General features: G+C 37.6%; 5 protein-coding genes across 8 annotated transcripts in view; 4 read left to right on the top strand and 1 right to left on the bottom strand.

Moving 5' to 3' along the window:
* The window catches only part of LOC121956290 (neuronal-specific septin-3-like), a 95,425-nt gene that overhangs the window by 29,317 nt on the left and 51,548 nt on the right, over nt 1-14,560 (bottom strand). The gene's annotated exons all lie outside the window — the stretch shown is intronic.
* Nucleotides 2,430-4,192, top strand: LOC121956293. Its single transcript, XM_042504436.1, has 2 exons — nt 2,430-2,471; nt 2,690-4,192. Exon 2 carries the CDS (start codon nt 2,691-2,693, stop codon nt 3,711-3,713), a length of 1,023 nt encoding a protein of 340 aa, XP_042360370.1. The 5' UTR covers nt 2,430-2,471; nt 2,690; the 3' UTR covers nt 3,714-4,192.
* On the top strand, nt 4,976-7,844 carry LOC121956291. The gene is made up of 2 exons (XM_042504434.1): nt 4,976-5,058; nt 6,283-7,844. Exon 2 carries the CDS (start codon nt 6,286-6,288, stop codon nt 7,390-7,392), a length of 1,107 nt encoding a protein of 368 aa, XP_042360368.1. The 5' UTR covers nt 4,976-5,058; nt 6,283-6,285; the 3' UTR covers nt 7,393-7,844.
* LOC121956295 lies at nt 8,688-11,385 on the top strand. Its single transcript, XM_042504438.1, has 3 exons — nt 8,688-9,127; nt 9,292-9,484; nt 9,715-11,385. The coding sequence occupies exon 3, from the start codon at nt 9,716-9,718 to the stop codon at nt 10,634-10,636; it is 921 nt and encodes a 306-aa protein (XP_042360372.1). The 5' UTR covers nt 8,688-9,127; nt 9,292-9,484; nt 9,715; the 3' UTR covers nt 10,637-11,385.
* On the top strand, nt 11,687-14,259 carry LOC121956292. Its single transcript, XM_042504435.1, has 2 exons — nt 11,687-11,955; nt 12,913-14,259. The coding sequence occupies exon 2, from the start codon at nt 12,914-12,916 to the stop codon at nt 13,952-13,954; it is 1,041 nt and encodes a 346-aa protein (XP_042360369.1). The 5' UTR covers nt 11,687-11,955; nt 12,913; the 3' UTR covers nt 13,955-14,259.

Here is a 14,560-nt window from a genome sequence, read left to right as displayed (position 1 = left end):
ATACTCCTAACATGCCTCAAAACATAGATAAAGCAAGCCACAGCGCGGTGAGCTCAAACAGACAAAAAGAAAGACATTCTTCACAACATAATAAAAGGCAAAGAAAAGCAGCAGGTTATTTGCCTTTGCAAACAAATGCAAAACATTTAACACCCAAATTCAATAACTTAAATTATCAATACATTAACCTGAGGAGCTTTGAGAATGAAAATGTCTGATTCAGTTTGATCAGATATACAGACTGTATCCTGCATGTTAAGTGGGCATGTTAATGAAGTTTCTATCACAAGGCTCCCATGTAACCGCAGGAAAACAAACATCTGAGGGTGAAGAAGAAGAGTCATTTACATAAAGGCTTAAGCTGCTCTCTTGTTTAAAAGACAATTTGATTGACTACACAGCCTCCTGCAAACAATCACTTACTCTAAACACAAACTTGTCCTCTTGCCTTTTTTCTTCATCGCCGCCTCTCTGGAGCCAAACTCTTTTACCATCTTTGCTTGCTAATAATTCAGACTTTCACTGTCTTACAACAAACCCTGAGTCAAAGCTTCTCCGAGATCCCCAGAGTGGTAAAACTATGTTGCCCCGTTGCCACTGACACCCACCTACATGCCCCATTTCCCTGCAAGTTTTACTGTAGCTCAGTCTGTTCACTATAAAGCTGACACATAACTTTACAGATGTTATTGATAGGTTAAAAAGAACTTTTGTAAGATTAAAAGTAAAAGATTTCCATTCCCTCCTCCTCAAAGATTATTCTTAAATATGCTGACTCTTGAATGAACCCTGCATGCACGCAGAGTGAGCCAGCTATCATTTGTTTGATCCGACATCACTTGGCGTGCTCCTTTATTACAGAGTTGCTGCCCTGCTGGGCACTCGGCGATCTCAGATAAAAACATCTTCATTTTGAGGAGACGGGAGATGAAGTGACAGAAAGCCAATGGCAGGGGCTGATGTTTCGGGGCCGCCCTGAGCCAAGATGGTGTCATGTATTGGCAGGCGTAGTACAGGGCTGCCTGGCTGACCCCTGACAGCATTCCTTGCAGCTGTCCAAGGTCTTTAATGACACAGAAACATGAATGATTGGAAAAGCATGACTCACAGGGTCCATTATATTAAATGCATCACTGGCTGGTGGGTTGGTATTTATGAACATGTGTATAATTGTATCAGAGGGAAAACAGGAAGACATCTTGTGCCCTGCACATTTGCTAAAGGAGCATAGTGGGTTGTAGTAATTTGCAACAGACAAATGTAATCAATTTCTCTACCACAAACTATGGCTATGAATTTCACTGAATTATCAGTATCTTCATCAGCAGCTACACCGAAATAGCAACAAGAGCATCATGATACATCATTGTGTCTGTGATACTCTTGTGCTGCCCATGTGAAAGATGTGGGTGGTGACCACAGAGAAATTAAATGTTTCCTTTGTGTGTTTTTTGACTCTCTTTCTGCCTTTCCCATCGTGAATACCAAAGGCTCCAAACAAGATATCAGGAGAAAGTGTGTCTCTCCATGTATGCATCTGTGTGTGTGTGTGTTTATGGAGGTGTCATATTAATCCACTTCTCTGAGAAAAGCTGAAGTACTTCCTCTGTGTAGATGACTTACAGCAGACAAAAAAACAAACAGCCTCAGCAGCCTCACACTGGCTCCCCACACTGACCCAGATGCTGTATGTATGCATACACGGCGAGACTGCTGATCTGCTGTTTGATTTTTTTTTTTTTAAATGTGAACCACAGTGGGCTTTAAATGCAGCACTGACATAAAGATTTCACTATCTCCAGGTTTGATACCTTCCAGGTGTGTGAGACCGACTACCTGTGTGACAGCGTCTCCTGCTGGTGGCTGGTAGAGTTGCAGCAGTGCAGGCAGCTGACTAGGGCCATTTAATGTCAGTTACACAACTTAAACTATTCCGTGTTTAAAAAAAAATCAGTGAGGATGCACTGACTTTCAGCATACAATTGATATCAAGTGCTATCAGTTTTTAAAAAACAAATAAGTGTTGGTCCAACAATATTTTGCCAATTGTTGAAAGGGGCATGTCAAGAAGTTTCTGCTATTTTTCACCTGAATTTGCATTACGGCTCCTAAAAAAAGATGTTGCAGGCAACAAAAGATGATGTCTCTCAACCCCTAATTTCTGTACCCTACTGCATACTGTCCAGTAAAGAAAAAAAACAAACAGATCCACCATGCTTTTAAGATGGATACTGGCAATAAAATGCATGAAAAACAAAAATCTGTCGACAATATGCGTGCCAGTATTTCATAAGAAACATACATAAAGGAAGACTTAAGTTGTCAAACTATTTTTAATCTTCCTGTAAACACTAGCAAAACTTGTTTTGCCAGATTAATCTACAGGGAAACAGCAACCTAGGACTTGTTACACCTACTCTTACTCACATGAACACCAAGATCAGATAGGCGACAGCAGCAGATGAACGCAGGTCAGCGCTCTTATTTTCTAATTGCTAGTTTTATTTTTAAAATTAACTGTACCACTACTACAAACAATTGGTAAAGCATTTGAATTATATCTCTTCTCTATGCATCAAAAAAAGACAAATATTATAAATCAGATTAAAGAAGACATGACAATAATTTTTAGATGCATTGTAGTATGGACAAATAATGCAACCAATAACTTTTTAAAATGTCTTTACAGGATGATAAAGATGTCAAGAGGAGTCACGAGTTGCTGTGTAGCTCTGTTCTTCGCTCTGACGTCTGTTTCTGCTGTACAAAAGCTTCACTCAATCAGTGCTTTAAAGCAAATCAACTTTGAACAATCTGTACCAAAGCACAGTGTTGTGCTGCTCTACTGGTTTGCCAACGAAGTTGACATTGACAACAATAATGTCATACGGCTGACCTTTGACCCAAACAGTGGGGATTATGGCTCACACTATTATTACAACAATGAGGGTGTAGTGGACCCACTGCCTCGAGGAAATAACAGATACAGGCACGAATACGGGTACTACACTATTGGCAATCTTGAACGATTTACACTACGGCCACTTCGACAATATGTTCTCAATCCCCCAATGTCAGAGTTTGTGGGAACAAACCGGGACAGGATCATTATCTGTGTCCGGAGGAACACAGGAGAGCGAGCATGGCAAAGGATAGAGCGAGTTTATATAACACAGCATTATGGACATCAGGGGAGTTCTTATGATCCAGCTCACACCTACAGGATCAGTCTCAACCTGTTGAGACAGATAAGAGAGTTTTCTGAGGGACAAAACCAACAGCAACTGTTGCGTCTTAGAGACCTCCATGAAAGTAACGCTGATGATTCACAGTTAAGGCAAATCACAGCCACATGGGGTGACCTTGCTGGTCTTGGACTGCTGCTGCTTATTGTGATTCAGGAACAGTCCTCTTCTAACCAACACAATAACAGACGTGGAAATGGAGGAAATCAATGGGGTGATGATGATGCTTCGGATGGCTGGAGCCATGATTATAGAGATTTTCCAAACTCAGGTGAGGTTGTGGTGAATTTTTACGACGATGAGGACCACAATTTTAGCAGGATGACTAGTTACAGAGGATCAGGCAGTTACAGCAGCCCAGAACCCCGCAACAACACCAAGAGGTGGTTGTGTTGTATTTGTTGTATCATCTTTGTATGTTTATTTCTATTGGGTATTATATTACTTTTTGTGTTTATGAAAAGATAAGATAAAACTTTATTTATTCTTAGGTAAATTGCTTTGCAGCACTTGGAATACAAAATGAGAGGAGTGTAAAAACAAAACATGAAAACATAAAAGTCCAAGGTAACAAGACAATAAGGCGCAAATGAGTAGCAAATACAAAATATATACAATGCCAAAATCAGGTATGGGTAATAAACAGGTTAAGCCTACAATAAATGGTTTGCAGAAATATAAGTATGTCTGAAATGTGTGCAGTGTAAAAATACTTTGTTAATATGTAATGTTTATGATTATGTCCATGATATAGCACTTAATGTTGCATTATTGCACAGAATGTTTAGTGATTCAGTTGTTAGTTGAGTTATAATGCTAAAAACTGGAGAGAAAAAAGAAAGGGGGAGGGGGTTACACACTGTCTGAGGGGGACTGTAAATTGCTCTGATGGACAAATGAAACATAACTAAAAGACTCTATGGTGTTAAGGACAGCCTTTGATGAAAATGCATTTGCTTAAAAATTACAGGAGTTGTGTTCTAATTATGTGTTTATATTCTCTCTTTGGTACTGGGAATTATGTGCTTATTAAACTATAATTTATCAGTCATACCTGTGTCACTGTTTTTATTTTAGGTTCAAAGAAACTTGAGTAGCACAAGTAAGATGTGAAAATCAACTTAAATGTGTCCTTATTCTAAAGACAATCACAGAAGAGACCCAGATACAGTTTAGCATACTATTGATATCTGGTGGTATCAGTTTTAAAGAACCATTTTGTCCAGCACTTTATATTCTGCCAACTGTTTAACTGGTATTTAATGATGTAGTACTGATCTGCAATGTCTTGAAAAGGGGGTCTTGAAGTTTACACTATTTGGCACCAGAATATGGACTGAAAAATATTTTAAAAGGATGAAAATATCATCCTTTATAGATGGGAAAGTAATGGATACATCAGTATTTATTAAATAAAAAAAAAGAAAAAAGGCATCCTGATGACCGAGTGGTCTAAAACTACTAACATTATTTGTTCAAATCCATCTGGGAATCTTTTGTTTTAGGTCATTCTTGTCTCTCAGTTCATAATTATTCCTAATCCACCATATTTTTAGGTCCAATATCGACATAAACGAGAACAACATCTCACAATAATATAGCTGAAAATATTTTATAATAAAAGTAGTAAAAAGAAAAACACAAGTTGACAAACTATCACTGCAGTTCCTGTTACTACCATCAGGGCACGTTTTGGCTGGTTTCCTTTACAGTGAAACAGAAACCTACAAGGAGATACGCCTTCCCCAAAAATAAAAAAAGAAACAAATAAGGTAACAAAGAGCAGATACCCGATGGCAGCAGAATAAATCAGGTGAGCTCTCTGTATTTCCTGATCCCTAAATTGTTTTTTAGTATTTATATTACCGTGGTACTTATCCACATAATTAATGAAGCACTTGACTTAGGTGCCCTTTGTGAGTGTTATCCCTCTATCTCAGCTCAACAAGGAAATGCAGTCTACTGAAACACAAAGAGGGTATTTTGCACCGTAATACTCCTTCTCCACCAAAAACAGTGCATGTATGCAGGTTTTTTAAACACAGGAAAACTTGCAAAAATAGACTAAAGACTCCTCTCCCATTGCAAGTAGACAGAGCTCTGCAGCAGACGAGCATGCAGTTTTTTTAACTTGTGTGCCGTGTTCGACGTCAGCGGCCAAACAGGCACTTAAACAGGTTAATAGACCTGGATAACAGAATGCTAGTTCAATAGAGCAGCATGGAGGCCAGTAAAAATGTTACGGTGGTTACTTATTATTTTATACAGTATTCATTTACATGAACAAAATATTCATTTTTTTCCCATTATTCCAAAAAAGACAATATTCCTCCTACACTAATGAAAATGAATATTCCACTGATATTACTGTAAACATGCAGTCGTGCATACATCGATTAACATGCCTTAATATGCTGTTCACGTGTCACGTCAAATATGGAAATGCGGCTTTAGAAACTTTTGAGATTTTGCTTCTTTGCAACAAAGTTTTCCACCGATGGCAAACTTGTTTGACAATGCAGACACATCCTCCCTCTTTCATTGCTTCAGCCACCTTTTTTGGAAAAAAAGAAAGGAAAAAAAAGTATTTGCGCTTCTTGTTCAACTCATCCATGAAAAGTCACAGAGCTGACCTTACAAGAGGTCATGTGTTGCAAACTGGGGTGAAACACCAACTTAGATGTATATTTTGAATGCACTGTATTCCTGCCCAAAGACTGCTCCTAAAACCTTAATAACATGAGCATATCCCACATGTCCTACAGATATACTGTATGCTTCATTGAGAAAAAGACCTAATTCAGAAAATCCCAGGAATATACTGTTCACATGACCTGTATACAATTTGGTATACTGTCATATTTAGAATAGTAAGATATTAGTGTGCACGTAAACATAGTCAGTGTTCATATAACAATCTGATTGATCAAAACATGAAAATAATCCTCAGATGTATCTCTAGTTACAAATACATGAATGGATTCAGAGTGTACAGTATGAATTAATGATGCAAGCAAAAACTTTTCAATTTCTACAGAGGATGATGAAGATGTCAGGAAGAGTCACGAGTTGCTGTGTGGCTCTGTTTCTCGCCCTGACCTCTGTGTCGGCTGTGCAACGACTTGAATCAATCTGTGCGTTGAAGAAAATTGACTTTGACCAATCTGTGCCAAAGCACAGTCTTGTGCTGCTTTACTGGTTTGCCAACACAGTTGACATCGACAATAATAATGTCATAAGGCTGACCTTCAACCCAAACAGTGGGGATTATGGCTCACATCAGTATGGCAACTACGAGAGGGTGCTGGACCCACTGCCTCGGGGAAATAGATACTACACTGTTGGCAATCTCCATCGGGGAACATCTGTGCCGCTTCCACACTATGTTGTTAATCCTCCAACAGAGTATGTGGGAACAAACAGGGATCGGATCATCATTCGTGTCAGCGAGCAGAACACAGGACGGAGAGCTTTGCAGAGCATAGACCAAGTGTATATCACACAGCATTATGACACCTCTGAGGGTCAGGGGACACGTTATGATCCAGCTCACACCTACAGGGTCACTATTAACCTGTTGAGACAGATCAGGGAGTTTTCTGAGGGACAAAACCAACAGCAACTGCAGTATCTCAGAAACCTCTATAGAAGTAACGCTGATGACTTCCTGTTAAGGCACATCAGAAACACATGGGGTGACCTTGCTGGTCTCGGACTGCTGTTGCTTATTGTGATCCAGGAAAAGTACTCTCCTAACCAACACAACAACAGACATGGAAACAAAAGACATCATTGGGATGATGGCTCTTGGGAGACCATAAGCAATGATTCGGGAGATTTTCAAAACCAAGGTGACGTTGTGGTGGATTTCTACGATGATGATGACACTTGGGAGACTGTGAGCAATGATTCTAGAGATTTTCAAAACTATGGTGACGTTGTGGTGGATTTCTACAACGATGAGGACCACGAAGCCCGCTGGATGACTGGGTTTACCAGAGATGGAAGTTACAACACCGTAGTACCTTGGAACAATGAGGGAAGGTCGCACTGTTGTACTTGTTGTATTTGCTGCATTTGTTGTATTGCCTCCATGTGTTTAATTTTATTGTGCACTTTATTTTATTTTTTTTATCTGAGAAAATAAGAAAAACTTGATCTATCCTGAGTTAAATTGCCACATAGCAGTTAGAACACCGAGTGGGAAGAAAGAATGAAAATATAAAAGTCCAACATAACAAGACAATGAGCTGCAAATGAGAAGCAAATCTAAAATATATACAATGTCAAAATCATCTTAACAGTATGGATCACAAAAAATGAAGAGGTCATGGATCAGTCTAGGTGCTGTTGCACACAGATATACATATACAGTATAAATTTGAAGTACAGGTAGTGTAAGAGTACATTGTTAATGCAGAATTTTCATAATTATGTCGATGATATTGTGCCTAATGTCCCATTATTGTACATTATGTCCCGTGAATCAGTTGTGACAAGATGAGTTGTAATGCTAAAAAATCTGATGTAGTGCAAAAGAGACAGTGAATCTGAAGAGAAAGAAAAGGGAAAGTTACAAAACTGCAGTTTGTAAATAACAGCTTAAGTTCTTTCATATTCACAAAAGTAGCTTAAACTAACCAACGGTATTATATATTATACAGCACTGCTCTAACATTGTCATAAAGCTTCACGCATTATTGTTACAACATCATGATAAACTAAACAGATAACTGAAAGGCTCTATTGTCTGTTAAGGACAGCATTCACTCATAATGTATCAGGAGTTTTTATAAAAACAGGATTTTTTTTTTTTTTTAAATTTTTTGTTTTGTATTCTTTCTGTAGTGTTGAAAACACTGTGTTTTTATTAAACTCTGATGAACCAATCAGATCTATGTCAGTGTTTTTATTTTAGGTTCAAACTCAATGAGCTCAAGTTACATTATTTGCTTTATAGAGAATCACAAGATATCAGCTGCAGTTTAGTATGCTGTTGATATCTGATGGTATTCGCTTTGAACACTGTTTTCACTGCTTATACTTTGCCAATTGAACTAGCATTCTGTTATCCAGTTATTATTTAATGACTTGAAAATGTAGGGAGTCTTATGGAATTTTTATGTTTTGCACCAGAATTTGTACTACTTACACTACTGACACTTAAAAATGATGAAAATATCAACATTTTTGGATGGCAAAATATTTCATGTTCAAGTTTTTACACCAACCCCAAAAAAGTGAAAAGAAAAAAAAACAAAACAAAACAAAAAAAAGACTTCACTTTGAATGCTAAGTTTGCATTCAGCCCGCACTGTCAATCTGAGCAAATAATTCCCATAATCCCATTTTACTCCCAAAAAATCCTGTTAATTCACCATGGAAAGATTCCACCTTTAAATATTTGCAACAAACAATTCAATGGGCCACTTTACATGGAGTACACCCAAAGAAAATGCTGAGGGCATGCAATTCACTTTAGAGAATTGTGTGCTGTAGTATTTTCTTTGGGTGCGGTCCTTTTGCAGCGGAGCACAGATCTCCGCCTGTGGAGAGGAGGAAGAAGAGATTGCGTCAACTATACATTTTTTCACTTTGGCTGTCACAGGACACTTTTTTATTTGAGAAGACAGACGTGGTAAAGATAGGAGTAAATATTGAACAGTGACCTTCAAAAGGAAATTGCAATAACACTTAAATTAAATTTGAATTTAGAGTAGTGGCCACATAAAATAAAGAGGAAGTATCAAGGTATTGCCCCAATGTACAACAATACTTGTACAGCCAGTTTTATTAACAAGGAAATAGTAACTTAAATGCAGATACGCCTACTGTCACACAAACTGAGAAGTCAGATCCAAGACAACAGCAAATCATTGCACGTGAGCTCTCTTATATTCTAATTGTTCATTTTTGTTGTTAGTATTTATTTAGAATTTTTTTAATTAGTATTCAATTTGTTGTTAGTATTCCACACAATTGGTGAAGCATTTGAATCAAATCTTTGTGTGTGCTTTTTCTTGTTTGTCTTATCATTTCACTGTAGCTCCACTTAAACATAAAGAGGACATTTGAACCAAACAGACTGTGAGAGATACTTGTTTTATTTGATTAGCCACGACAGCAGAGGCCTCATATTGACTTAAAACAAACATTCAAATGCAATTTTGGACAGAACGAGGGCTGTGGACTTCCTGAAACTTGCCTTTAATTGCTCAGTACAGCAAGAACAATAACAAGTAAGTCCTGTTTCTGTTTCCATATTGCCTTCTAACTACTGTTTTATCAGAGATTTTAACTGTCATCCTTTGTGTGTTTAATAAGCTATTCATCAAAAAATAAAAGAAAAATAAAAAAAAGGATAAAACATAAAGATTAACATTTGATGCATCTAATCAAACATACATGGATTGAGAGTGTGCAGTATGGATCAATAATGCTAATAATTACATTTTAAATATCTTCACAGGATGATGAAGATGTCAGGAAGAGTCACAAGTTGCTGTGTAGCTGTAATCTTCGCCCTGACCTCTGTGTCAGCTGTACAAAGGCTCAATTCAATCAATGATTTGAAGAAAATCAACTTTGGCCAAGATGTGCCCAAGCACAGTCTTATTCTGCTCTACTGGTTTGCCAACACAGTTGATATTGACGATAATGATGACATATGGCTGACCTTTGACCCAGACAATAGAGCTTATGGCTCACATTATTATAGTAACTTTGAGAAACTGTTGGACCCACTGCCTTGGGGAAATGGATACCAGTACTACACTGTTGGCAGTCTCAATCAAGATCCCTCAACACAACTTCCATCTTATGTTGTCCGTCCTCCGAGCACAGAGTACGTGGGAAGAAACAGTGACAGAATCATCATTCGTGTCAGAGAGCAGAACACAGGGTGGAGACGTTTTCCAAGGATAGACCAGGTGTATATCACACAGCATCAACACAATCAGGGGGCATATGATCCAGAACACACCTACCAGATCACTATTAATCTCTTGAGACAAATCAGAGAGTTTTCTTTGGGACAAAACCAACAGCAACTGCAGTATCTCAGAAACCGCTATAGAAGTAACGCTGATATTTCCCACATTAGAAACGCATGGGGTAAACTTGCTTGCCTTGGACTGCTGTTGTTTATTGTGATCCAAGATAGGTTCATATTTACCCCACAATGCAAGAGAACAGAAAACTACAGACAGGAAAACTACAACAGACAAGAAAACTACTACAGACAGGAAAACTACTACAGACCGCAATACAACTACACTCCAGAAAACAGACACAGTGGTTGGGATGAAGATGCTATGGGGACTTGCTGTATTATTTTTTTTCTTTTATTTTGTTTATTTATTTTTGGATTTTTTATTACCATTAGAAAGTAGCTGATAAAAATGAGGCAGTACTGCTGGGCAAAATGGAGAAAATCATAATGATATTTTGATCACATACCTATATTGATATTGTGACGATACTGTAGGGTTGACTTTTCACCATGTATGTGCACTTTCACAAAGCATTTACACAATGAGACTTTTGATAAATAATCATCAGTAATGTAGATATAATGGCTAAGTGGGTAAATGTGAATAATTAAATGGCTAGAACAATCTGTTAAATTCAGAAAATTACATCACTATGCTGTAAAGCAGCTTTTAAATCCTGGAAAAGACCATATTTATGTTATACTATAATATTCAAAATCCACTAGTCTCATACTACAACATCAAAATAATATCAATGTTTTGCCGGGCCCTTTAAGGAAAAGTAAAAGATATGGTTTCAACCAAGGTGTGATGGCTTAGTTTTGCATTCATGGGTGTCATTTTATTATGTAGTATATTATCTTTATTGTAAATGGTGTTTAGTTAAGATTGGGATATAAGCTTGGGATAACATGCGGTAATAAAAAGGCAAATACTATAGTAACATGTCAAACTATGTGCTGTCTCCAGAACATCTGGGATTTCATAGCTGTATTTACAAAATGTGCTTTATAAAAAAAGCCTCCACTGATAATGTATTAGCTTTAAAAAAAAAATCAGGAGTGTATTTCATTTAAGGTTTTGTATTCTTGTGTGGTGTTGGAAATTGTGTATTTTTTTTGTGTGTGTGTTTTTATTAAACTCTCAGTAAGACCAATGTCAGTGTTTTTATTCTAATTTCAAGGAAACTTTCATGGAAACAATAACAACTACAATTTTGTAAATAAGAAACAAAAGCAAAACACATAAAAATGCAGCTTAGAAAATATGTATGAACATAACAGTGGTTTTAAATTAATCTGTGATAGATGAATACTGGCTAATAATAAGCCAGGCACTTATACCAATCTAGTTCCTCACTCTGCAGTCCAAAGGACACACTCATTGTTAAACTTGGACCTGCACAGATTAGATTGCATCATAAAATTTCCAAGTGACTTACAGAACGACTACTCTTTCCACAGAATCATTCCTCCAAAAGCTGCAAATAGAAATTATAAACCTCAACACAAAACCTACAAGGAGTAGGTTTCTTTTCTTGAATACACCAGGAGGTTTCATCCAAACTGCTGTATAGTCAAACTCACTGAAGTGACCATCAGTGCTTATTTTGTCAGTTTCATTTTCAGCAAAATGGTAATCTTGCCATGGAGTTGCACATGCTCTTGAACACACAGACACACACAGATCAGATACCTGACGGGAGAGGACTTTCTCAGGTAAGCTCTCTTATTTTCTGTTTATTTTTGTTTTTAATATTTACTGTGGCACTGTGCAGTGTGATTGAAGAAGCATTTCTCTCAAGTATTTTTTGCAAGCATTATCTCTTCTATGGGCCTCATTTACCAACAATTATTTAAAAGAAATCCCACTTGTGCAGTTTTCATAATGATTTTGACATCCACCAGTGTATTCTTACTTGGGATTTATTCTTAGGTAAAAACAGAATCTACACAAACTCAAGAGCCCACAAACTTTCATTTGAGGGCTGACATATTTGTGTTTTTTCTACAGTTCTACAGTACAATTCTACAGGATTTAAATTAAAATAATGTTTATCATTACACACACACACACACACACACACACACACACACACACACACACACACACACACGCACACACACACACACACGCACACACACACAAACAGATCCATGGTATTAGATCTCTTCTGTGTTTGTCAATATGTTATTTTCAATCCAAACATTGTATTTTTTAAACTTCCCAGTTGTGCACCCTTTACCAGACACAACGTCCACTGTATGAGTAATAGCAGCCTATGCATCATTATTTGCTTTATTTTATTTCAGCTTATGATGCAACAGTGTCAGCTCAATTATTGCATGCAAAGGTACCTCAACTTCAGAGTTATCAAAGTTTTTTTTTTTTTTGGGGGGGGGGTATGTTTTTTGGTGTATGTTTTTTTGTTTTTGTTTTAATTGTTGTTTTCTCGTTTCATTTTCTGTGTGCACACAGCCATGCAGCCATTTTATAGAGATTGAGATTGCAATCCTGCAGGTTAAGAACATGACATAAATAAGAACACATTTAAGAAAAACTCTGGTGAATTGGTGAATCTGTTGGTGTTTCTCTAGTTTTAAATACATGTTTGGATTGGGAATGTACTGCCTGGATGAATAATATAAAATATTACTTTTTAAATATCTTTACAGGATGATGAAGATGTCAGAAAGGGCCACAAGTTGCTTTGTAGCTGTAATCTTCGCCCTGACCTCTGTGTCAGCTGTTCAAAGGCTCAATTCAATCAATGATTTGAAGAAGATCAACTTTGGCCAAGCTGTCCCCAAGCACAGTCTTATTCTGCTCTACTGGTTTGCCAACACAGTTGACATCGACAATAACAATATCATACAGCTGACCTTTGACCCAAACAGAGGAGATTATGGCTCACATCATTATGGCAACTTTGAGGGGCTGTTGGACCCACTGCCGCGGGGAAATGGATACCGGTACTACACTATTGGCAATGTTCATCAAGAAACGTCAATTCCACTCCCACCTTATGTCGTCCGTCCCCACAGGGACTACACGGGAAGAAACAGGGACCGGATCATCATTCGTGTCAGCGAGCAGAACACAGGACGGAGAGCTTTGCTGAGGATAGACCAAGTGTATATCACACAGCATTATGACACCTCTGAGGGTCAGGGGACACCTTATGATCCAGAACACACCTACAGGATCAGTATTAACCTCGTGACACAGATCCGAGAGTTTTCTTTGGGACAAAACCAACAGCAACTGTTGCAACTCAGAAACCGCTATGGAAGTAACGCTGATGTTTCCCACATCAGAAACACATGGGGTGAGATTGCTTGCCTTGGACTGCTGTTGTTTATTGTGATCCAGGAAAAACACTCTGCTAACCAACACAACAACAGACCAGCAAACAACTACAGACAACAAAACAACAACAGACACGATCACAGAAGAAATCCGCGGGCTGATGATGCTTCGGAGAATGATAGAAACATTCATAGAGATTATCGAAACCAAGGTGTGGTTGTTGTGGACTTGAACGACTACGATGACCACAGAGAATCAGAAAGTGAAAACACCTCAGTACCCCGGAGCAAAATCAAGAGGATCTGTTGTATTTGTGGTATCACCTCCATATGTCTAATCTTATTGGTTATTATATTATATTTTTCTCTAAGACAAGATACAACTTTATTTCAGTTCAGTCAAGATTGAGATACAGGCTCAGGATAAAATGTTTGTAGGGAAAGGTCGAATACTTTAAATTACAGATTTAAAATGTGTGCTATTAAGGGCTGAGAGTCTTGAGACATTTTGAATTTTATAGCTTTATTTACAAAACTGCAGTTTGTTAATAAAAGCATACATTCTCCGTGATTACAAAATTATTTGAACTGAGCCAAATTACTTGGTGATCCATGGTCATAAAACTTTGGGCTTTGTGTCTGACAAAGCACTGCCAAAGTTGTGTGATGTTGTATGTTGATTGTCATCTCAGATGCTGAGATCGCTACTGGTTATTACTTTGGTTTCCAAAAAAATAAAAAAAATTAAAAAAAGGGGGGGGTGCATTCCTTCTGCCACTAGACGGCAATACCTGTGACCAATCACACCTGAAGCACTTTTTGCACTTACTAAGGGTTTTTTCCTTAAGCCTAAATTCTTGCTTGTGTTGTACGTCGCTTTGGATAAAAGCGTCTGCTAAATGAAATTGTAGAATTGTAGAATTGTGTCATTTTCTAACACGTAACAATCTAATAGTTACGACTCTTTGTTAATAAATCCTAAGTCTGAGAGAATGTAATTAAATAATAAAAGAAA

This window comes from Plectropomus leopardus, chromosome 17 (genome assembly GCF_008729295.1).
Source record: "Plectropomus leopardus isolate mb chromosome 17, YSFRI_Pleo_2.0, whole genome shotgun sequence".
Classification (NCBI taxonomy): domain Eukaryota; kingdom Metazoa; phylum Chordata; class Actinopteri; order Perciformes; family Serranidae; genus Plectropomus; species Plectropomus leopardus.
Note: the sequence above shows the minus strand (reverse complement) of the source record. Positions and strands in the feature narration are given on the sequence as shown.

Coding starts and splice junctions, on each gene's coding strand:
- LOC121956293 (XM_042504436.1), top strand. CDS start 2,691: ATGATAAAGATGTCAAGAGGAGTCACGAGTTGCTGTGTAGCTCTGTTC.
- LOC121956291 (XM_042504434.1), top strand. CDS start 6,286: ATGATGAAGATGTCAGGAAGAGTCACGAGTTGCTGTGTGGCTCTGTTT.
- LOC121956295 (XM_042504438.1), top strand. CDS start 9,716: ATGATGAAGATGTCAGGAAGAGTCACAAGTTGCTGTGTAGCTGTAATC.
- LOC121956292 (XM_042504435.1), top strand. CDS start 12,914: ATGATGAAGATGTCAGAAAGGGCCACAAGTTGCTTTGTAGCTGTAATC.